This window comes from Manis javanica, chromosome 13 (genome assembly GCF_040802235.1).
Source record: "Manis javanica isolate MJ-LG chromosome 13, MJ_LKY, whole genome shotgun sequence".
NCBI classification, from domain to species: domain Eukaryota; kingdom Metazoa; phylum Chordata; class Mammalia; order Pholidota; family Manidae; genus Manis; species Manis javanica.
Genome location: NC_133168.1, coordinates 47,846,737 through 47,871,650, shown reverse-complemented (window position 1 = coordinate 47,871,650; position 24,914 = coordinate 47,846,737). Strand labels below are relative to the sequence as shown.

Genomic DNA, 24,914 nt, shown 5'->3' with positions numbered 1-24,914 from the left:
CTGCATGTGTTATTTCCCTATATTGAATCTGCTCTTTAGGCTTATTTATCATGAATATTTCTATACTTTAAAATGTCTGAATTATTGTTTTATAGAAATCAAACAATAAAAATATTTATTGCACCAAATAAGCCATTGAATAAGATAAACTACAACCTTAAAGGACATGTTTTAAATGAAATATACAATAATTTCTGTGTTATAAAGTAGGAGTTTTAGCAGTAGAAGCTTCTTTTTTCCCAATGAAATTTTACATGGAACTCCATTTGTTTAATGGATCATATCCTTCAGTACTCAATCAAGGGTATTGTTTTGGCAATTGTTTTTCATTTACTCAATTCATTTATTGAGTATCTACTATGTGCCAGGCACCTTTCTAGACACTGGAATATATTGCAGGGCAAAACAATCAAAGACTCTTGTACCCACAATATCTATAATGTCCAACTACAGATTGGGATCTGGCCTGTTTAGAGTCCCTGTGTTCTAACAGATTAATTCATGTCCCAGAAAGTCATTAATGGCAACTATTCCATGACTTGAGAAATGACATGGGCCTATGATGCCTGATGCCTAACTAGTGCTACTTTTACAATTTTTAAATCTAGTTCATTTTGATCTGAGGTTTTATTGTTTCTGAAATTATCTTGGAGTTTAGGGAAGCCTGTGATGATCTGAAAAGTTTGGGTGTGTTAAGCTCTACAAAATGGACTGATAAAGGTAAAACATGTGCTTTTCTTAGACGCCTCTTTTTTTTTCAATGAAGAATCTTTAGAATTTCTCAGCCTATAGACAACCATTGATTTTTTTCTTTTTTCTTTTTTAATTCAAGTAAATAATACTTTCTTATGCTGTGTCTTCAGGAACTCTGTTACACGGCATGTACAAGTGATATGACACAAGTTACAAAGTTACAGTGTTCAGACCCTGAATGGAGTTAATAATATCAAAGGTCATCACATAGGTAATGTTTTAAAAAAGGAAAGTCTGTCTAAATCTTCCAAATTATTCATTTTCAAAAGCATGCAAGGAAAAAGAATATTTCTTCCCAGATAATTTAAATATAATATCTGAACCTCAGAAGCATTACTTAAATTTATAAGCCTGAAAAAGAATGCACATACAGACATATACATTTACATACATGTACATATATGTTAAATGTGATAAAACTTTAAAGAAAAACAGAGAATGATTAACACTAGAGTCAGGAGAATGGCGACCCTTAAGTTTCAATGAGGAGGAAGTGACTTTGGTGAGGTACATAGGGCTCTGGTGTACTAGTTCCTGTACATTTTTTAAGCTGAACAGTTGGGTTTATGGGTGTTGGTTTTATATATGATCTATTTAGTTTTGAAACTTGAAAAAAAAAGTCAGATGTAAGAAATGTTATATCATGAACATCTTGGTTTTTTTAAATGAAATATATTTAAGGCACCAGGAGGGATTCTCATACTATCTCATAGCAACATTTTGATGCACAAAATGTCATAGCCTCTTTTTTTTCTTTCAGTTCAAAAAGATATAGTGCGCATCCTCCCCAGTTTAGATGTTGAAGTCAAAGACATTACTGACAGTTATGATGCCAACTGGTTTCTTCAGCTGTTATCGATGCAAGATCTTTTTGAGATGACCAGTGAAGAATTCCCCATAGTGGCTGAAGTCATAGAAGCGCCTAAAGGAAACCAGTTGTCCGGAAGCATATTACAGCCTGGGAAAACCATTACGATCCACAAAAAGTACCAGGCATCGAGGATCTTAGCTTCAGAAATTCGAAGCAATTTTCCTAAAAGACACTTCTTGATCCCCACTAGTTATAAAGGCAAATTCAAGAGGCGACCTCGAGAGTTCCCAACCGTGTATGACCTGGAGATAGCAAAGAGTGAAAAGGAACCTCTCCACGTGGTGGCCACCAAAGCCTTTCATCCCCCTGACTGTGAGCTGTCCTCCGTATCTGTCGGGGACCAGTTTCTAGTGCATCACTCACAGACGACTGAAGTGCTTTGTGAGGGGATCAAAACAGTGGTGAATGTCCTGGTCTGTGAAAAAATCCTCAGAAAATCCTGTGAGGCAGCCGCGCTCCCTTTGTACATGGAGGGAGGTTTCATAGAGGTGATTCATGATAAGAAACAGTACCAGATTGCTGAGCTCTGTGCACAGTTCTGTTTGCCCTTCAATGTGAAGGTATCAGTGAGAGATCTTTCCATTGATGAGGACATTTTAGTTGCCACACCAGGACTGCAGTTGGAGGAAATGATCACAGACTCTTACCTACTCATAAGCGACTTTGCCAACCCCATGGAGTGTTGGGAAATTCCCGTTGGCCGCTTGAATATGACCGTGCAGTTAGTTAGTAATTTGTCTAGGAATACAGAATCGTTTCTGGTCAGGACTCTGGTGGAAGAGATCACTGAAGAACAATATTACATGATGCGGAGATATGAGAGCTCTATCTTGCACCCTCCACCTCGCCCACCCAAACATCCCTCCTTGGAAGAAACAAAGTTAACTCTGCCAACCTCAGCAGAAGAAAAGACACTGGGTCAGCCTAAGTCTCCCAAGGTAAGGCTATGATTTTGCTTTCTGTTTTTCCTCGTGAGTGTTTTCAAGTCTCTTCTGGGTCTGTTTCTTGTTTACTTTTCTTTCTTTCACGCCATATTTGAAATGAGCCTTTCTGATGCACAGTAGATGAATGAACATCAGAAGTGCATAAGCTGTTGCAGCATTTTGTATTTTGATGCTTAACCAGTAGATATGACAAGAAGTTTATACTGAATTAGAAATAGCAGGGGTGACATTTGGATATGATAACCCAAATTGCTGTCTCAATGGGTTTTAGCAGTTTGGAATGTTTTATAAGGTGCCTCGGAAGCAAATCTCTTTTATTTTGGAAGTGCTGTTTCATTTTTTCTAGGTAGAGTTGTTTTAATACTTCATGCAGGAAATGAGCATATAATAAACTCCCTTTTTCTGGGGGGTTACCAGTAGCATGCATCTGTAAGACGTCTTCATTTTGTTTTATGTGCACAATGATGTAAAAATATCTTGGCAGAACTGTGTGTGAGCATATGAGCATCTGCCCACATTCTGCCTATCTGAGAATTATAATCTTTAATAGTTCTACTGAAAAACAAAAATCAATAAAATTGCAGGCAGTATCAGATCATTACAGAATCAACAACTCCATAACCACCCTAAGGATTTTACGAAGGGAGGGGTTACAGTTCACTTCTACTTGCAGTCTCTGCCTCGTCAAAACTGCCTGCTGAGTGTTTGGAAAGCACTGGCCCTTACCCCAGGGAGTGAAGGTCGCTCTATGGTGTGTGGAAGGAGCTTGTTCTGGCCTGGCAGATGTGCTAGCACCTTGGGGAAACAAAGCAATTAGTAAAACAAAGAGAGATGCTGTGTTTACTCTCTATGCTCAGGAAAGATAGCAGCCTCTGGCTTCAAATATGTGGGTATGGAAATAGTTTTAATTCTACATTTCAAAGACTGCATTCTGATTGTGTGGTATGCTGAGGAAAGCCAGTATCTTCAAACTCATCTTCAGAAAAAAATAAAACCAGCAGAAATTTCTTTTCCAGAAAAACAGTTTTGAAGGAGTAATTTTGAATTAAACAACTGTTCCCAAAGAATGTTGATTAACAGGCTGCTATTAATGTGGAGGGTGTCTGGCTCCTCCTGTTTAGTATACTTTTATTACTGAGTGGAGTGATGTGAGAGATAAATGTTGTTCTCATTTACAGTGGTAGGCAGAATAATGTCCCTTACCCCCAAACCCACATTTTCACCCCCAAGGTAGCCATGCCTAGCTCTCCAGAAGCGGTGACTTTGCACATGTGCTTAAAATTAAGGACCTTGAGATGAGGAAATTATCCTGGATTATCCAGGTTGGTCCTACTTAACTACAAGGGTCCTTAAAAGAACATTTCCCAGCTGAAATCAGGGTCAGAGAGGGATGTGACTGCAGAGGAATGGTCAGAGTCGCAATGCTGCTGCCTCTGAAAACGCAGGAAAGGGAACATTGATACGAGGAATGTAGATGTGGTCCCTAGAAGTTAGAAAAGATAAGAACAGATTCCCTTGTTTTCAATGGTTGCTGCCTGCCTGTAGAGTATAAGAAATGATCTATACATTCACTTCAAAAGCATACATAGATAGATAGAAGTGCTTTAATATAGATATCAGAAGAAACATCAGAGAAATACATGAAAGACCTCCAGAAAGGAATGCAGTTCTGCCAACACCTTGACTTTAGCCAGTGAGACGCATGTCAAATTTCTGATTTACAGAACTCTAAGTAATGAATTTGTATTGTTTAAGGCACCAAGTTTATGTTAAAGGAGCACTAGAAAGCTCATTTAGGATGTAAAGTTGGGAGAAAGGAAAAAGTAAAAACTTTGGAGAGAAAAATCTGTATTTAACTTAAGACTTGTTATGTTGACAAAGTAGCTCTTGTTTTTTCTTTTTAGTGAATTTATTAGCTCTTGTACTCATGAAGATCCTAAGGGTACAACTAAGCATCAGGGACACTTGGGAACAGGATCTTGAATATGGCTGGAATGGACCTTACTTTTCATCCTACATTGGTTTATTTTCCAGGCTAGTTTTATTTACATAAGGCACATTATAACTGACAGTTCCTCCATCTCATAGCTTCATCACTAGAGAAGAATATAAACTCTTTGCCTGACTCCTGTTGTGACAGACAAGGATTTTGGGTCACATGCCCTCTCTTGACTCAAGCAATTTATTGGATGCCCCAACTATAGCCAAGATTGATGGGAAGGAAATGAGGTCTCAAACAATAGAGATGCTCTGTGGCAAAGACTGCATTTTTATTTTCTATTACAACATAAGTTCAGACTCAAAGGGAGAACAATTTTGGTGTAATACATTGGAACAAATTTCTTATTCCCAGAAAGGTTACAGTGGAAGCTAGGAAAGCCGAGATTTATAATGTCAGGAGATTCTTGTTGGTTGAAAGTTTATTAGTCAGTTGAGAAGGGTCTAGGATTCTTTGTTTATGATTAGTTCCATCAATTCTACTGTGGTATACAAATAATTTTTTTTCTGAAATCACTTTAAAATGTCACAGGATACTATATTTTACCTGTGTTCAGACCTACTGACCTCATTTTCAGTAATTTTTTTTCACTATGAAGATAGGAATCTGCTTAGTGGATCATTTTTGGAAGATAAACAAAAGCTCTGTCAGTTTCTGCATAAACTACTTGAAAAGTCTTGCAACCAACTATTTCTTATTATCACAATGTCATCCTTTCATATTTTTTTTTATGTTTCTTCTGATATCTACACTAAAGCTCTTGTATCTATGTATACTTTTGAAATGATTGGATAGAACATTTTTTGTACTCTACAGGCAGGAAGCAGCCATTGAAGACAATCCTCTAAGATTTTTGGAGTATGTGGAATATTGCTTTAAACTCAGAAAGCACTTAAGAGCTATTCAGAGTTTAAGTATTCAAACTCACTTAACTCTTTAAAATATGTTATTGTATATATAGAGAAGAGAGTATCAGATGCTTCACTAGTATTTAAGTTTACTATTGCCTTCCCAGTGGGTCATTTGACGAGATCATTCCTTCCACTGTTAAGTAACAGGACAGATGTACGAACTAAGAATACTGTACTAACTGTGCTCAGTATTAGCCAAGTTCACCTGTAGCAGGTATCTGTTGTCAGTTATGAACCCTACAAATTCACCTAAGACATTTAGAAATTAAGAATGCGTTAGAACAGGTTATAGGAACTAGGATAAATAGAATTGTTTTCTAAGGTAAGATTGTCAATGGTTCTCTAGCTCTAGCAATACCTAAATAAGAAAAAATTGATAATAGTAGAAATTTGAGAATTGTAATGCGGATATGGACAGGGACAGGTGGCAGGGGTGGATATTAACAGAGATAACAGCACATTTCAAGGCCTGTGAAGTTTTACACTGAAGCTTTAGACTTTATTATTGTTTTTAAAATATGATAGTTAACAATTTGGAACAATAATGTATGGGGCCTAAACAAAGTGAGAACACACCAAGTGACCCCTCAAAATTCCTTTTAGTCTTTAAGATCTGTGCTTTCTGATTCTTAGATGAAAACGATATTATAAAGTGATCTAATAAGTGAGACTGGACCTGAAATTGTGTTCTAAATAGGAATTCTGTGGGGATAGACTCTCCTTCCCTGAGGGTTCCTTTCTATGTCAGAAGTAGTTGCAGATAGTTTGAAAGAACATATACTCACTGGGGTTTTTGCCTGTCGAGGATATATATGGCTATGACTTCTGGGTGCCACAGAGGGGAAATGTAACTTCTGTATTCTGATGAAAGAGCCTATAACCAGAGAGAAAAACAAACCTTTGGTTGAAAGATGAGATATTTCACTCCTTCAGAGACTGCAACTGGGACCAGAAATCTTGCATTTTACTAACTCTGTTTGGCCATTTAATGCCCAAGTGTCCACTTTGCTGCTGGAATTTCTAGATTTTTGTCAGACAAGAACACCCGTAGGAGACATTAAGGCAAAGAGCAAGGGAGGCAGTAATGGCAAGGTACTAGGAAATGAGCAGAAAACAAACCCCATACCAGAATAGTAAGGGCTGAACAAGGCAGCAGGAAAGCAACAGTTTCTGGGAGGTGCAGAGAGAACACCTCAACAGCAGCTGCTGGGTGCTAAGGCTCACGTCTGATGTGGTGTGACAGTGAGAGTGGCTGAGAAGCGTTAAAGAAACCCCTGCTCCCTGGCTAAATCTGGATCGATCTTTAAAGAATAGTATGATTTGCTCAATTGTGTACTGGATTTAGTCACAAACGGTGTGATCTGTTTTTGTTTTTGTTAGCCTGATGGGATGTAAAGACATTAAGAGTGTTCGGGTTTGCGACCACTGGGGAGGAATATCTGTCTATTCTTCGTGTGTCCTCTTGGTCTGACATAGAAGCTGTAAGTCTGTTTCCTTATGGATCAGGGAAATTGATGTTTTAGCAATTTTCAAAGACAGAAGACAATGAAGGTGGAACATGGACATACTTTAAAAAGTGGAGTTTTGAATCTGAATAATAAGAAAAATAAAGGGAACTTAATGACCTTCCTTTAAAATGTTGACACATTTTAACTGCAACAATTTTAGCATATTTTTAGCAGATAGTTGGATGGTTCTTAGGAAAAGACACATACAGACGAACTTCACATCATGGTTTTTGAGTTGCCTGAGGTTGTAGTCTAATAAATGGCATGAGCCTATTACCAGCCAACTATAGTAAGAGGAAGTGAAAAAGATGGGAGGAGAGGACAAAGGGTGCATAAAGGGAAGTGCTGAGTTGAAAATTTGCCGAACTCCAGTTTCAGCTGATACCTGAATAGGTAGAAATCTATTCCCAATGGGAGGTGCAGGATATTTATAAACTATTTTTGTGCTTCTGGAAGCAGAAGAGTAATCAGAGCTTTCAAAGTTTTGATCTAGACATGAAATGCACTACATTAATACTGAGCTGGAAAGCTGAAGAGTAGTTTAAATGAGTTTTAAATGAAAAGTAATTGCTTAAATTAAGACATGGCCTGATTTTTTTTTTGTAGTATAGTTAACGTATAACCTTTTATTGGTTTCAAGTATAAAGCACAGTGGTTCAACAGTTACCCACATTATTAAACCCTCACCCCACTAGTGCAGTCACTATCTGTCAACACAGAAAGATGTTACAGAATCATTGGCTATATTCTCCATGCTGTACTACCATCCCATCACCACCTTACATTATGACTGAGAATTTCTGTGAAACATGGCCTGCTTTAAGGGAATTTCAACCAAAAAATGAACAAGTTATCAAACTAATAATAAAGATACCCATTTTCTCTAAAGAGTTTGTATCCAAAGAATATTGTTTCCATTCTGGGATGATTGACGAATACTCCTACTTGGCAATAATTGAATTAACCAAAATGTTGGTCCTCTTTGAAGTTGCAGCCAACCGAGAATGTTCACACTCAGGGAATGAGGACAGATTCACAAAAAAACGTCAGTTAATACTGTTTCTGCCTCCCTCTCCCTCCCGCGGAGCCAAGAATGAAAATACCACTGAATAGGTGATTGTCATATTTTCAATGTTACTATTACTTTTTATCTACAAAAAAAAAGTGAATTAAAAGAAAATATATTTATTCTCCCAGAAGATAGACAAAATGATTGAATGAAATGTGGAGTAAATCGTTTCACATTAGAATTCTGGCTTTTACAAAGGTTAGAATAGTTTTCATTTTCTTTGAATGTCTGTAACCTGGAAATATCTGTTTAGAAATGACCAGCTCTAATAAAAGAATCAGCAGCTTGGAATATTCAATGCACAGTATATACACAATAAAAACATTTGAATTGCCAATTGCCTATAATCCCTAAAGGTTTTTTAGTGCTTAGAATGATTTAGTGCCCAGAATCATTGGCTTCACTAGATATTTTTCTGCTCTTTGATCTCACTACCTTCAGTTTTTTTTTTTTTTGGTTTCTTTTGTAATTAAGAAGAATATCTGAAGAGTAGAGGAAGTGAGTTCCAACTGGCTTTGCAGTTTCCAAAACGGATTAATTTGAGTTTTCCATTATTATATCAGTTCTGAATTTAGTTTAGAATAAAAACCTTGCCTAGAAATAAGTTGCTAAGATGTAAGCCCTATAGTTGAGCAAGGATGTTTTGCTATAACTCCCCAGTTCTTGTGAGTCAACAATTACTTTTAATCTCTTAGTAGTGTTTTCATTGATGTCAACTACATAAGTGAAAACATTTATGCTTTGCTTTCCAAACCACATTTTCTGGGTAAATGTTAAGATAGAAAATGAATATAAGATAGCTATGAAAGAATGCACAATGGTAGGCTTCAAAAACAAAAATCAGTATTATTTTTTCAAATTTTGAAAAGTACAAAAGATTTTTCTAGAAGAGTAGTAAGTGAAAATGAACTTTGAATTTAAAGGACCAGAGGGTCCATAAACACTCTAAAAAATTATAGAGAAAGAAATGTTTCATACAAATGTGTTATTTAAAGGAAAAGTCTCATCCAACCTTTTACAGCACTTAACTTTTTTGTTTTGCTTCATCCAGAATCTAACTTCAGTATGACTATGATGTCTTGGAAAGCATCCACCCAATACTTACCAAGATACATTATCAAGATAAAAACTAGCTCCTTTTAGCTATTTTTTTGAGATATGTCATTGTTTAAGAAATTTACCAGAAGCCAATTATGTAGCTAATTTCAAATCTGATGATGTGAGAAAAATATTAGAGAAAATACTATAAAAATCACAAAGCTATTGAACTACAAAATTAACCAAATGGAATAAATTTATATATCAAATACCACAAGAACTATATACTCTCAAGTTATTTATGCAGATACAAAAATTTAAAGTGGCTAAATGTAAAATTAAGGAGTTATACAATATATAAAAGGAATATATTTAGTGTAAGAGATAAGTAATTTTAGCTGTGACATTATGCTTATTTAGATCACTAAATTTCATATACCCCCTTGTCCTTAAGAAAGTTTATTTTCAAATGTTTCCACATCTTAACTAATGTTTTAAATGTGCACAATTACCAGTTGTGAAATAGGATAAAACACAAAGTCGTATGAGATATGTTCTGTCAATTATGTGATCTGGACTGGTCTCAGTATTTTGTTAATTAAAAAAACACTTCCATAACTGAGTGAGTCCTCTGTTGCTGGCATTTTGCTAGGTCCTTACATGTATTATTAGCTGATTGAATCTTTCACACAGCATCATGAAATGGTTGCTATTATTATCGCTATTTTGCACATGAGGTAATCCAGGCTGAATGGTATGTAATATGTTGTGGTTACCAGCAATGCTCAGGTTGCCAAATTTTATGGTCAACCCTTAGACCTCATATTATTTGAATACTAAACTGTAAGTGGCCCAATTGAACAACCCCGGCTTTTTGAAGTCCTTTCTTTATCTTTTGGAATATCATGTGCCCCTGTTTTCTTTACACTGCAGCAGTTAAATTTCCTCTTGGATTTTTTGCTGGTTCTTCCTCTGGTCTTCTTTAACTATAAATGTTTAAGCTTAATGTTTTGTTAGTATAGTTTAACTATTAATGTTTAAGTGTCTTAGAGCTTAATCCTCAATCTCCTCTATGCTTACTTTTTAAATTCCTATCCAAACTCACAAATTACTTATTTGATACATATAACATGATCTCAGTAGAATTAGTCATTATATGAATACATTTAAGAAAGCAACTGGAAATGCTTTTGTATATTTCTTTTAAAACCTGTTTTAATGTGCTTAGAAGTCCTTTAAGAAAGGTTCAGTCTTTGAGAGATGACAGTCTATAACACTGTGTTTGGCCTACAGCAGTTACAAGGTTTCAGCGGTACCTCTGGGACATATCAAAGGTCAGGGAAATGATCAGGTGAGGAAAGATACTTCCTTCTGACATGTTATTCCTAGAAATGGAGGTTTATCACACAGGATTTTTCTTTCTTGATCCAATGGTGAGAAAAAGCTGGAGAATACGTTGAAGTATCTCAGACATGTTAGAAATTTAGGAAGGCCTAGAGCCATTCCTGATATCAGCAGGAAGGTTTTTAGTAACAATTCAGGAGGTTTAACTGAAATAAACTTCAGTAACTAGAATTGGGACTCGACTAGTAATTTTGGAAATTAACATCAAGTAGGTGACAAGATCCAGAGAAACTATGAAGCCTTTTCTTCATTAAAGGAGGTATGGACCTATAAAAAGAAAAAGGCTAAGAGCTCAGAACAATGGACACATTCTTAGTAAGCAAGAAAAATTCACTGCCACATAGAGGAAAACTAGGACTATATAATTACAGTAAAAGATTGAGGAGAGATATTTTAAAATCTTTTGGTTTCCATTTCTTTAAATATTATTCTAATTGTACATTGTAAGTAAAATGCTTTGATTGTAAAATTAAATTACTTATATCTGTAATTATTTAAAAATGCTAAAATGATGATTGTTATAATTGTTTACACTCATTTTATTTCCATAGATACAAAACCCTAATTATGTGCCATTTGTTGTGAAAAGCACTAGAGATACATTAGGTGAATGAAATACAGTATCTATGCTCAGGGGACTTCCTTTCTATTGGAAGAAAAATGGGAAAATGGGCAATCACAGTATGGAAACTAGACAGAAGACTGTTCTTATGGAGAGAGCAGAGATTTGGGGAAAACTGATTAAGACCTTCTATCAAAATTTGGGATTGAGCTCAGAAAAGGATATTTAGAGGCCCAGATTGAAATACGGAAGTTCAGGCAAGATGAATTAGTCAAATGTACAGTGATGCTTAGTGTCATCCCACCAGAAAGAACATCATTAAGGATCTGGGAGAGGTTTTTATGACTGTAGCACAGAGTAATAACATGAGATGGAAGAGCAAAGAGGGTCAGATAAGGGAAAGTGTGTCATTACCTAGTTTCTTAGTTTGCTGTTCGATAAATTGTTTAGTTCACTTCTTAGTCATTCTATTGCAGATGGAGAATGAGGCTTCCTCAGTCCCAGCTGATTAGGTGTCCTGCCACACCATGCTCTTCCACTGGTCAGAACTCAGTCTTCATGCTACTTGACTTATCCTTTACCTGGTTCAGCCATCAGGTGATTACATGATGATAGAGCTGTCTCTCTTTGGCTAATTTCCTAAAGATTGCTCCTATGTTCTTGTAACCCCACCCATCATCCCTCATCTTTCCTCCTTTTAGTCATTTCAGATTTTTCCCAGAGGTACGTTTTTCTGTTACTTTCACTCCTTCTTTGATGATAGCCCCTGGTGCCCCATTAAACCCACAGCTAAAACTTAAGCAGCTGACACAAGCAAGTTTCCATTTTCTCCACATTCTCATTCTTTTAGTTGATTAAAGAAAGACTGCATTTTGAAAGCCAGGTGGAGAAAGACAAGTACTAAATGATTTTACTCATATGTGGAGTATAAGAACAAAGGAAAACTGAAGGAACAAAACAGTAGCAGAATCACAGAACCCAGAATGGACTAACAGTTACCAAAAGGAAAGGGACTGGGGAGGATGGGTGGGAAGGGAGGGATAAGGGCGGGGAAAAAGAAAGAGGACATTACGATTAGCATGTATAGTGCGTGGGGGGCACGGAGAGGGCTGTGCAACACAGAAAAGACAAGTAGTGATTTTACAGCATCTTACTACATAGATGGACAGTGACTGTGAACGGGTATGTGGGGGGGACTTGGTGAAGGGGGGAGCCTAGTAAACATAATGCCCTTCATGTAACTGTAGATTAATGATACCAAAATAAAAAAAAAAGAAAAACTGCATTTTGTACTTCTAGTAAAACAAAGAATGAAAAAAAACAAAACCTGTATACCATCTACTACAGCCTGAAACAGACATCTAGGAAGAGTCCTTCCTTTTTTCCCCTCTTCCCATTTATAGACCTTTGAATCCTGTAAGTCCTACTTTAACATCTTCTGAATACATACCTCCTGACTTCAGGTCCTCATCATTTCTCTTCTGGATTGAGAATGTCTAACTTGTCTTTTGACTTCTGGTCACACTGTATTCATATTTATTATCCACATTGTTGATATATTGATCATTTTAAAAGGAAAATCTTTCCATGTGTCTTGCCAATGGGTTTCAGCCCTGGGCAAGTTCTCTATGGATTCAGTGTGAACAAAGAAATTGACAGCAAAACGTTCTTTGGGGTGAAAGGGTTATACCCATCTTTATTTCCAGGTGGCAGGTCAGTCACTAGAATCCCATTCACTCAGAGTGAGTCTGTATGCAGCAAGCCAGTCTCTGCTTCTGCTCCCCTCTGCACAGCTGTCCTTTGGGCCTCTGTGCACAGTCGTCCTGCACAGCTGTCCTCTGGGCCTCTGTGCTCGGCGCTGCCACCACTCCAGCTTCTGTGCTGCTCTCCTGTAGCCTTGCAGCCCTGCCACCATGTCGCACCCAGAGCACTGGGCAGAGCTCTTTATATAGAGTCAACAGCCATGTATTGCCCACAGGTGTGCAGTGAGCTAGTCAACCAGGTTCAGGTGAGAATCCTGACCACAGGAACTCTTATTTTATCCAAACCATGTAACTCTCTTACTAAAAATCCTTTCTGGCTTTCCTTTAATTTTTTATAATTTTCTCAAGCCTTAATTTCTCTCACAAGGAAACTAAGGCTTAGAGAATAACTGGCAAGGAAAGAGAGCCTCTACTAAGTGTTAGGGCTAGAATTCTAAACCATCCTTTATTATTCATCTAAAGTTCTCTGTGTTCTTCTCTCTTGTAAGGAAATTTCCTTGGCGAGCTACCTCCCATCTCCTAGCTCACAAATCTGTTTGGTGTTCTTACTTTGGTTTTCCACAGCAAGACCTAGAAAGTGCTATGACAGCATCCACTGCAAAGTGTTATAATGGCACTTTTACATATCCATCACACTAATTGGACTCTGCATCTTTAGGCCTGGGAATATATATTTGTGTTTGCATTCTTAAGTTTTTGTTAAAGTTCCTCATACAGAACAATCACTCCATAAATGTTTGTGGGAGGAAGAAGAAAAGAAATAGCAAGGAAGGAAAAAAGGAAGGGAGAAAAAAGAATTTTACTTTGTTTTTCTCTAAATTCTTTTGCAGTAAATATATTGAAAAGAGTTGGCATATTTGTCACATTTTGGGGTATTTCCAGACTACTGGTTCTTAATGCTTCTATGTGGAAGTATTAAATTTTTATGCAGCTAAATCTGTTAAACTCTTCATTTGTGCTTACTTTTATTGCTCTAAAACTTATTCCAATTACAGTGATCCCATGCATATGTATCAATCTTATTTACTTTTGTATTTTTTAGAATTTAATTTCATATATACACATATTAGTATATATTCATCTATGCCTTCATATATAGGTATGTGTGTATGCATGAATGCATATGTGTGTGCACATGTGTATATGTATATATATCATGTACCTACATCTATATATGTTTTATATATATTTTACACTATTTTACTAGGAAATAGAGAAAAACAAAAGAATAAAATAAAATCACCAGTAATCTTATCACATTAATATGTTGTTCTATAAATATTATATTTCCATTATTTATTAACATGTAGATTCAGGAACACCCACATGTATGATTCTATGTTTACCTGTATCTGTGATAAAATGATATATGGACACATGCATCTATGCATGTGTATACATATTTGTAGTCCAACAAATTGTTACATTTGACTCTTTGCTCCTGAGTTATTCCAGAGGACTCAAGCCTGAGAATTAAATGTGAGCCTATGAACTTCCCATTTTAAAGCGAGTTGCTAGACTATCAGTGTGGAACTTGAAAGATGAAGGTCCCACAATCAATGCCAACAGCAAAATGATAGAAAAGAAAAAGAAATCCCACCATTTGCAACAACATGGATGGACATAGAGTGTATTATGCTAAATGAAATAAGCCAGGCAGAGAAAGACAAATACTGTATGATTTTACTTATTTGTGGAAATGAAAAGAACAAAACAAAACAAAATAAACAAAATAGCAGTAGACTCATAAATACTGAGAAGTGACTGGTGGTTACCATGGGGGAGGGGTTAGGGAGGGTAGATGGGGGCGGTGAGGGGAATAAAGGAGTACAAAAGTTCTCATTCATAATATAAGCTGGTCACAGGAATGGTAGTACAGCATGGAGAATACAGTCAGTGATTCTGTAACATCTTCCTATGTTGACAGACAGTAATGGCACTGGTGGGTAGTGAGGATTTAATAATACCGGAAACTGAACCCGTTGAACCACTGCATTGTACACCTGAAACCAATATAAGATTGTATATCAATAAAAAAATAACAAGAATGAAGTTGTTTTCTGCTTATATCCTATCAAGCCTAACTTGATCAAAAATTCACTAAGTATGTGTGTGTGTGTGTGTATGTTTGTATAGTATACACCCATGTGTGCATATTTCTGTATGTGAGTACATATGTACAATGCAATTATCTCTAATCATCCTTTTGGATGTCAAGTTTTTAAATGTTCAAATAACATAAAATAAGTCAGTTTCATGTAAATTTTAGCATTCCAATGCCCTTCTTTATTTCCAAAAATTTATGTGGAACCTTTATGTTTTCTCCTTTGGTTTCTTATGCTTTCTTGCTCTTCACTCTTCTTTTTTTCCTGAATTTTGTTTTATTTTTTTACTTTATATTGTTGACATACAAAAAGGTATACATAATTAATATATGTAACTTGATGAGTTTAGTAGTAATTATACAGCCATGAAACCATCAACACAGTCTTGCCATAAACCTATCCATTATCTCCAAAAGTTTCTTCCCACCCTGTTTATTATTGTGTTTCATTCTTATTCACATTAATTTTTTCATCTTAAAACACATGTTCCAATTGCATCAGGTTGCTCTGGTCTTGTGCCCCAAACTATGAATTCAATTTTTTCTCTTTTTTTTCAAGGAATCATCAAAAATGCAGTTGTAAGTAAAAAAATGAATTTGTTGAAGGTTTGAAGATAATAGATAGCAAAGATAGGACATGAAAGTTCTAATGCCTAATGCCTAGTGATTAATCTTTGACCCTTAACCCTGTTCAAGTTTTTCATCTAACAAAGCCAATGCTTTTCCATTCAGGACCAGCTCATATTGATTGTTCACTTTAATAATAGTAATACATTCAAGATAATAATTCTTATAATTTAATTATGTAATATTAAGGTTGGGAAGACTGATCTGCCTAATATCAGATCCACTTATAATTATTCTAAAACTTTATTTTCTTATTTAACTCCTTAATCCATGAAGAATGTATTTTGTATATCATATATTATATTTTGAAAAAAATTTTTTAAATGATTAATACATGTTCCCAATATCATATATATATATATATATATATATATATATATATATATATATATATATATATATATATATATATACTAAGTTATTCCTTATTCATCTGTCCTGGAGGCAGTTTCTCAATTTTATTACTTTATTTCTTTGATTTACCTGGTATGTCTAAAATCAGTATCTCACAATATAGTATTTTCTAATATGTTTTAATACGGATATATACTTCTTCTCTTATCAATAATTATTCAAGTTTTCATCTCTGTTTTTTCAAATGAACTTATAAACCACTTCATTAACCTCTATAAAAACATCTTGTGTGGATTTTGATTGAAATTATACTAAATATTAACTTGGGAGAATATAAATTTTTATGATTCTTGGTATTTGCACCTTGGGTAAATAGTTAAATGGTTTGATATTCCATTTAGATAGACCTTCTTATTAAAGTCATGTGTATCTTTCTAAAAATTTCCAAAGTACTTCTGACATTTCTTCCTATTAGATCCCTTCCTTCAGTTAGGAACACTCAGGGCTGTGGTACTCTCTCTGGTGTAGGATTTTATGTATTTTCATTTGAGTAAAAGTAGAGATCATGTCTTTTAACATGGTGATCATCTGCTTTTAATCAAATCTGTCATTGCGCAACTATTTCCTAATTATTGCATTTTAGTACTATTTTAGGTGCTTCTTACAGATCAGTAACAAAAACCTTAGCAAATGGTTTGATGGTCAATTAAATGTTACATTCTAGTGGGAATAAATAACACAGAATGTTAGAGCATGGTAAGTGCTTTGGAAAAAAGAATAGAACAAGATTAAGAGTGCAAGAGGAATAGAATACTTCCAAACAGGGTCATGGTATGTCTTACTGAGAAGACAACACTTGTCCAATAACTTGAATGGATAAGCTGATTCTAGGCAGAAAAAAGAGATAAACCCTAAGGCAGGAATATATGTCTAATGTGCTCAAGAATTAGCTGGAAGGACAGGGTGGCTAGAATATAGTGAGTGAAGGAAACAAAAAAGAATGAGATGAGAGGAGAAATGGAGGGGAGTGGGGCAGAGGAAGTCTTTGTAGTGTTTTGAGCTTAACTTTTCATGAGAAATGAAGTGATTGGAGGATCAAATGGTGGAATAACATAAACCACCATTTATGTGGAACAACATAAAAGTATGTTTTAAAGGGCTCATTCTGACTTTTTGTGCTGCTGTTAGATGTAGATGAACAAGGATGGAAACAGAGAGACTATTTGGGAATCATTGCCATACATGGACAAGGAGGGTAGCAATGGAAGCAATGAGAAATGGTTAGTTCCAGATATATTTTAAGTGTAAAACCAGAAGTATTTCTTTCTGGGTTGCATTTTTCCCTCCTACTTTCAATGAGGAATGTTCATTTTATAACTTTCTACTGTTGACCTTTTAAATTAAGCTTATTCCTACATGGGTTCCCTTATTAACAGAATTTTCTCTTGGACTTTTTAAAGGTGCAACTCTCTTTCCAAATGTTAAAATTTAACCTTAAATAGCTATGGTGAAAAAATAAAAAGCACTATCTGGAAATTAGGAGAATGTGATTCTCACTGCGGCTTTGTTACTAGTTTGTCATGTCATCTGGGATAATCTTGGCATACTGACTATAAAATGAGGTTAAAGTAAGTGATCAGTATGTTTTCTTTGAGCTTAAATAGTTTACCAATCTATGATTCTGTATCTATACCCTGGTCAGAAAAGAGTTAAAACTAACAGAAAATCTTCAAGTCCCTTGTAACAGTAAATGGTTCCTGATATAACTGAAGAATTTTAAAGAAACAAGAAGTATCCAAAAATGAGCTTATGGTATTTGGGGGGAAGGTGGTCTTCCTGTTGGCACTGCCTTTAAGTTTCTCTGTCTTTGGCTCCTGAGAAGGAGCCCTTGTCTATAGGGCTTGAATTAATGGGGCCTGCCTTGTCTTCTTAATCCTGCACATAGTAGGAATTCCATTCTTGAGATTCCTTTCCAGGATCAACCAATTCCATCCCCAGTTTGCCTCCCCTGGGACCTATTCTTCAAGGGTAACTTGTCTCTATTCTCTCCCAGAACCATACCATGCGTATGAATGATTCTGTGCCACAGTGCAGCCTGTCCCTTCACATAGCTAACTCAATTTGTTTTCAAACAAACATAACAAAATTGTTTTTCCCATCTCAGGGGTGTTGCATTCATGAGTCTATTTGGAACTGAAAGACCAGGATTAAGATACTAAGAGGTTATGGAATGAAAGGCAGAAATAGCTTGTCCTTGCAAATTGAAAGAAATTTGCCCCCATTTTGCTAAAAGCACGGACCTCCCTAATCAAATATTTGACATCATGACCAGGCTGGGGGGAAAGTGTACCTGTTCAGTTATAATTGGTTGTTCTCACAGAAGTGGATTTCTCATTGTCTGTGCAGCTACAGGAAGTATGGTTAATAAAAGCACATGTCAGCCTGACTGAAGCTGTTCTATAAAGCTCTGCCAGACCGTTCTGCAAAACTGTTATTTCTTATTATGAAAACTAAGTCTCAAATCATGGTTAAAAGGTAATCAATCTTCAAGAGAGTGGTCTTTGGAGGTAAGCAGTAATTCAGATTTGATTGGCAACAGGGAGTAGTTCAAAATGAGAAGCATTTTTGAGAGAGCCAGAAACAATCCAAAACGATTCTCAGATTTTTCTAACATTGGCTTATTGGTAAATATATTATAAAGTATTAAAGTTTTGTCTTTCTTTGCAGCTATAATAATAATAAATGGTTTTGTGTGTTTCATCTCATTTGATTCCTGTAATGCAGCCTCCCGATAAGGGTCGCATTACCACCATTGTATAGCTAGCACACTTGGCCAAGGGTCTCCGGTATGCAGTCCATGTCAGGGCTGTGCTTTCTCCCTCCCGCCAGCAAAACCCAGGCATTTGTTTGATCCCATGACGCCTCCTAGAAACGTGGTGTCTGAATGTCTTTAGCAATTTTTCTGCTCTGTTGTTCTTTGCATGGAAGCCATGTTTCTTGTTTCCATCATGGACAAAACAGAATGATCGCACCTTCATCACAGGGTGGTGGTAAAGACAAAACCCAGAGGAATAACAAAAATGTCTAAAACAATAACATATCAAAAGGGAGTGAGTACGGCTTCACCTAAAACATAGCTCAATGTTAGCCATTTTATATGCAAATTTCATGATTTGAAATTAAATTATTTCCTATAGGTGAAAGGCATTGTGAATATGTACATCAATAACCTAAGTTTAGAAGCAAGTACATTTTTCTTTACCTACAAACATGATGTTGCTGACACATTCTTGGAGAGAAAGCTGTTGTATGACATTTTCCTAGTGGGATCCACCCTGATTTTGTAGCTCTATGTGCTAACCAGGTGAAGAAAGACTGTGGCAAGCCAAAACGCCTAGACTGTATATTGTCATCGCAACCAATGTGGTTTTTTTGAACGTTATAAAATTGTTGCTCCACTTCCTCTCTTACTCTGAGATAGAGAGGATGTAAGTTTCTGGATATACTTCACTTCATTCAGAAGAATTTTCCAGTTTGGATCTAGTAATCAAGTGATCTTGACCAGTTTCCTTGGAATTCTTTAGCTTTTATTTTTCTTTTGCCACTGTATTTGCAAATAGTAATATTGATGTACATGTCTTGTCTCTTTTGTTAGATCTGGGAAGTCTATACTGCTAAGGCCATTTCTTGAATGATATATGACTGTCCTCAAAAGATGCTTAGTAAGTCTTTGTGTCCCATTGAACAAGAGAACAAATTTTCACAACTCCTGAAAAATCTCTTAGGGGAAAACATTTGGATTATACACAGAATTCATCTAGCTTTAATGGAAAACTAAGTAATTTAAGACTTATTCCAAGGTACATGTTAATTTATTCTCAGTTGTTCAGCAAACCATCTATCAGTTGGTTGGAATATGTAGACAGAGCAATCTAGAACAAAAGAAATAAACAAAAAGCAACAGTTACACAGGATAGGCAGGTCCTGTAGGTTATTAGAGGCTATTGAAAGGAATCTAATTTTTTTGTCTATGACTGAGAAAGGGAGCCAGCAAAGGGTTTGGAGCAGAGCTGTGGTATGATAGACTTTATGCTTTAAAATAATCACTATGGCTGGAAGAGGAACCAAAATCATTAACATCAGTAATGATCAGGAAACCAAAACTTTGTTTATAAAATGCCATCTAGATGCTACAGCATTTTGTTCTGACTTTGTAATTTATTCGAAGGTATTTTTGTGACATAGAAGTAAATAAAGTCAATTTATTTCTTTAGTATTTTGTCATATTCTGGGTAAGTGGACTGAAGGTAATGAGGATTAAGTGAAGTAACCTTGTCTAGACAGAATTTATAAGATATAAAAACATATTGCCTATTCAGTGACAAAAAGGAAGCATCTCTACTAGCATGATCATTTTTGTTGTGTCTCTTCCAGAAAATATATAGGGTTAAAATGTTAAAGAACCTTATTTTCAAATAAAACTACAATCTGGATATATCTTTTAATGCTGTTACTGCCAGTAAATGATTACTCTCAAAAGTTTAGGTAGTTCAGACTAAGACAATAATATGAATATCATTTCTTTAATGAAAATGTCAGTAAAGGTGAAGAAAGTATTTTACTATTTTTTCCCTTCACATTAGTCTCTCAACCTTTCATTATTCAGTAATAGAAAGCTGTAGAGTAAGACAGGAAAAAAGGTCACTAGACTTTTTAGCTTCAATCCCTAGATGTGATTATTGCAAGGCAATTCTCTGTGAATCTTTTCTGCATGGTCTAAACTCTGAGGAAAGACCACTGGCAAATTTGGTTAAAGGATGCTTGAACAGCCATTATGTCCTGGAAGGCAGAGGTAGTGTATGGGGGATTTAGAGACTTCTTTCTCCTGTAAACATTTGCTTACATCCCAGAGTAAAAGACTCACCCCCTCCAGAGGGGAGGGTGGGCCTATGTGGCTGCCTAAACTCCTGAGTATCATGCTTTTGTAAGCCTGTGGTGAAATCCCTCTGCAGGTGCAAAATCCTCATATTTCCTTTAGTGAGACAACAATTATGTGAACATCATCCATTCAAGATGATTTTATCGGTGATGACTTCCACAGTTTGGATGCTCTGTGCATAATAAATTGTATTCTGATCTAGAGACTTTGTATTTCCTGTCATGATTATCCTTATCTGTCTATCTACATTTACACAGCATACCCTTCTTCATCTGTCTGCCCGTCTACTTATCTGACATTTTGGCAGGCTGACTTCTTATCTTATACTATTGCCTCAGACCCTTCAAATTTCAAATTGAACACCAATGTCTTCCCTTCATGAGTTTCATGCCACACTGATGTTTGTACTGAAAAGTAATGAGATTCATTTTATGGTATTTATTGTCAAGATACTCTGTATATCATTTGTTCTTTGTGCTACATTCAAAAAAAGGGATCCCAGAAATAATGTGTGTATACTTACGGAGCTCCTCACACACACATACTTGCGGGACTGTTGAGATGGATCGGTGAGAGCATTTCACTGTGAGTGGTGATAGGCTTGAATTTCATTGAATTACACTGTTTATTTCTTTTTCAAATGCTCCATCATTAATGTAAAGGAACACAGTTGATTTCTGTACTTGATTTTGTATCCTGCCCATTTACTGAAATTGTTGATCAATTCCAACAGTTTTTATACTGATTCTTTGGGATTTTCTATGTATAGGACCATGCTATCAGTAAATCATTTTACTTCTTCCCTTATGATTTGGATGCCTTTTCTTTGTCTTGACCAATTGCTCTAGAGAAGGATTCCAGTACAATATAGAATAAGAGTAGTAAGAGAGGGCATTCTTGCCTTGTTTCTGATCTTAGCAGAAAGACTTCAGTTTATTTCCATTGAGTATAACATTAGCTGTGTGTTTGCCATATAAGGCCTTTATTATGTTGAGGTATATTCTTACTATACCCAGTCTGTTAAGGTCTTTATCATGAAAATATGTTTTACTTTGTCAAATGTTTTTTCTGTATCTATTAACATAATTTTTTTCTTTTATTTCATTGGTATGACGTTAACATTTTTTGATTCATATATGTTGAACCATCATTGCATCTCAGGGATAAATCCCACTTGGTTGTGGTATATAATCCTTTTAATGGGTTCTTGAATTCAGTTGGCTAATATTTTGTTGACAATTTCTGAATCTATATTTATCAGGGATATTAGTGTATAATTGTCTTCTCTGTGGTACCATCATCTAGTTTTGGTTATTTAAGTAGTGCTGGCCTTGTAGAATGAGTTTAGAAGTGTCCAATTCTCCTCAATATTTTAGAAGAGTTTGAAAAGGTTTGGTATTAATCCTTTAAATGTTTGATAGGATTCTCCAGTGAATCTGTCTGGTCCTGAAGTTTTTTGTGTTGAGCGTTTTTTGATTACTGAGTCAATCTCTTAACTCTTTTCTTTATATGTTCAGTTATTCTATTTCTCCCTAATTCAGTCTTAGAAGGTTGTCTGTTTCTAGTAATGTATCTGTTTCTTCTAGATTGTGTAATCTGTTGGTGTATAAGTGTTCATAGTAATCTCATGATCCTGTGTTTCTTTAGTACCAGTTGTAATGTCTCCTCTTTCATTCCTAATTTTGTTTATTTGAGTCATCACTCTTTTTTTCTTAGTCCAGCTAAAGGTTTTTCAATTCTGCTTATCTTTTGAAAGAACTAGTCCTTGGTTTTGTTGATCTTTTCTACTGTTTTTTCATTCTCTATTTCATTTGTTTCCACTCAGATCCTTATTGTTTCTTTCTTTCTGCTAACTTTGGGTTTAATTTATTCTTTTTCTAGTTGCTTGAGGTATAAAGAGTTAGATTGTTTATTTGAGAGCTTCCCAGTTTCTTAATATGCATGTTTATTGCTATAAATTTGCCCCTCAGAACTGCCTTTTCTGCATCCTGCACTATTTGATATGTTGTCTTCTCATTTCATTTGTTTCAGAATAATTTTTTGTTTTCCTTTTAATTTTTTCTTTGACCCATTAGTTGTTTAGAAATGTGTTGCTTAGTTTCCACATATTTATAGATCTCACTTTTCTCTCATCATTGATTTCTAGTTTCATATTATTGTGGTCAAGAAGCTAGTTGGTATGATTCAATCTTTCATATGTACTTGAGAAACTTTCATATGTACTTGAGAAGAGTATATATTCTGCTACTGCTGGATAGAATGTTCAGTATATGTTTATTAAGTCTACTTGTTCTAAAGAATTTAAATCCAGTGTTCTCTTGTTGATTTTCTTTCTGGACAATCTATCCATTGCTGATTATTATATTGTCTATTTCTCCCTTAAAATCTGTTATTGTTTACTATATCACAGTGTCTGAGTGTTGGGAGCATTATATATTTATACTTGTTATATCTTCTTGATGTTTTGACGCTGTTATCATATATAATGACCTTGTCTGTTATTTCCCTTTTTGACTTAAACTCTATTTTGCTTAAGTATGGCTATGCCTGCCTTCTTTTCATTTTTATCTTTTTTTGGAATATTATATTCTATCCTTTGAGCCTCTGTGTGTCTTTAAACTGAAATGAGTCTCCAGAAAGTGATGTATAGTTGAGCCTTATTATTTTGTTATTCATCCAGCCATTTCATTCTATGTTTTTTGATAGATGAGTTCAGTTCATTTACATTTAGGTTGATTATTCATATGTAAGGATTTACTACTGCCATTTTATCTTTTGTCTTCTGGTTATTTTGTCTCTCCATTGTTTCTGTTCTCCTTATATTTCTGTTCATGTTTGTAAATTGGTGATTTTCCATGTTGATTTGTTCAGTCTTCTCCCCCACCCACTTCTTTATGTGTTTCCTGTCTCTGCTCTAGATTTCTGCTTTGTGGTTACAATGAAGTTTGCATAAAACATTACACAGATAAAATAGTCTTTTATCTGCTGATAACAAATTGTCTTTATTTACCTATAAGGGTTCCATCTTTTTACTCTCCTCCCCTTTATTTTGATGTCACAAATAATGGTGCATATATATGTGTGTGTGTATGTGTGTGTGTGTGTGTGTGTGTGTGTGTGTATAAAATTTTATATATATATAAAACTATAGACCAATACACACACACACACTACTATTTCACTTGGTCAATAATTGCTCCAGCATTGGGAGTACATTAGGATTTCTACATTCAGTTTAGGTATGTACTCACTTGATAAAATTCTGTAAAGCAACCCATTACTGCATTTGAATTTATATATAATTTACTACAATAAATAGTATGTGGAAGAGCATTCCTACAATCTCAATTCCAATGATTCACATGGTAGGGAACCTTGTCACTTCAGAGACAATAGTAAAACTTGTGGCTTTACCATATGTACTCTAAGTTGAAAGAGAAATATTTAATTGTCTTATACAGAAAGTTCAAATGATATTAAAATAATAAACAAATAAGCACTCTTTTTATCATATAAATAATTCCTGTTGAATATGGAAATATGGAAAAATTTGAAGATAACAAAGCACAGTCCAAGCAGTGGTGTTTGTCCATCATCAGGAAAGCAGCCCTTGCCTTCCAGTTCTTGATCTACCACTAAAAAACATTTCATAGCCTGAAACAAAATTGGCATGCTACTTTGAGAGAGCCAAAATTTTTTGTTTATTTTTATTAAAAATATAATCATTTGCATCAAGTCTTTTCCTTAATAAGCCACTGTGTCATGTAACAAGACTTTCTCTGCTTTGCATTTTAAGTTCTGGAAATTTTCAGTGAAAAATATGTTTTCTTGATTATGTCTCAGATGTTATTATAAAGAATAACCCATAGACCAAAAATAGCATAATATTATTTGAAACAATTCTGTCATAAATTATCAATGAATATTGCAGATCCTATAGCAAACTAAATAAAGGGTAAAGTTAATAAGCTATTCATGGAGATGAACAAAATCCTAAAATATATTCAATTAACCTAAGCCAGAGATAAAGGAAAAAGATGAAACAAACTGAAAAAAAACCAGGGTGTT

At 35.2% G+C, this 24,914-nt stretch overlaps 1 protein-coding gene across 1 annotated transcript in view; it reads left to right on the top strand.

The window, feature by feature from the left end:
• THEMIS (thymocyte selection associated) overlaps positions 1-24,914 on the top strand; it is a 166,051-nt gene that overhangs the window by 75,569 nt on the left and 65,568 nt on the right. The window contains exon 4 of the mRNA XM_036994001.2: positions 1,514-2,562. Within this exon, the coding sequence (XP_036849896.2) occupies positions 1,514-2,562 (1,049 nt within the window). The remainder of the gene's footprint in view (positions 1-1,513; positions 2,563-24,914) is intronic.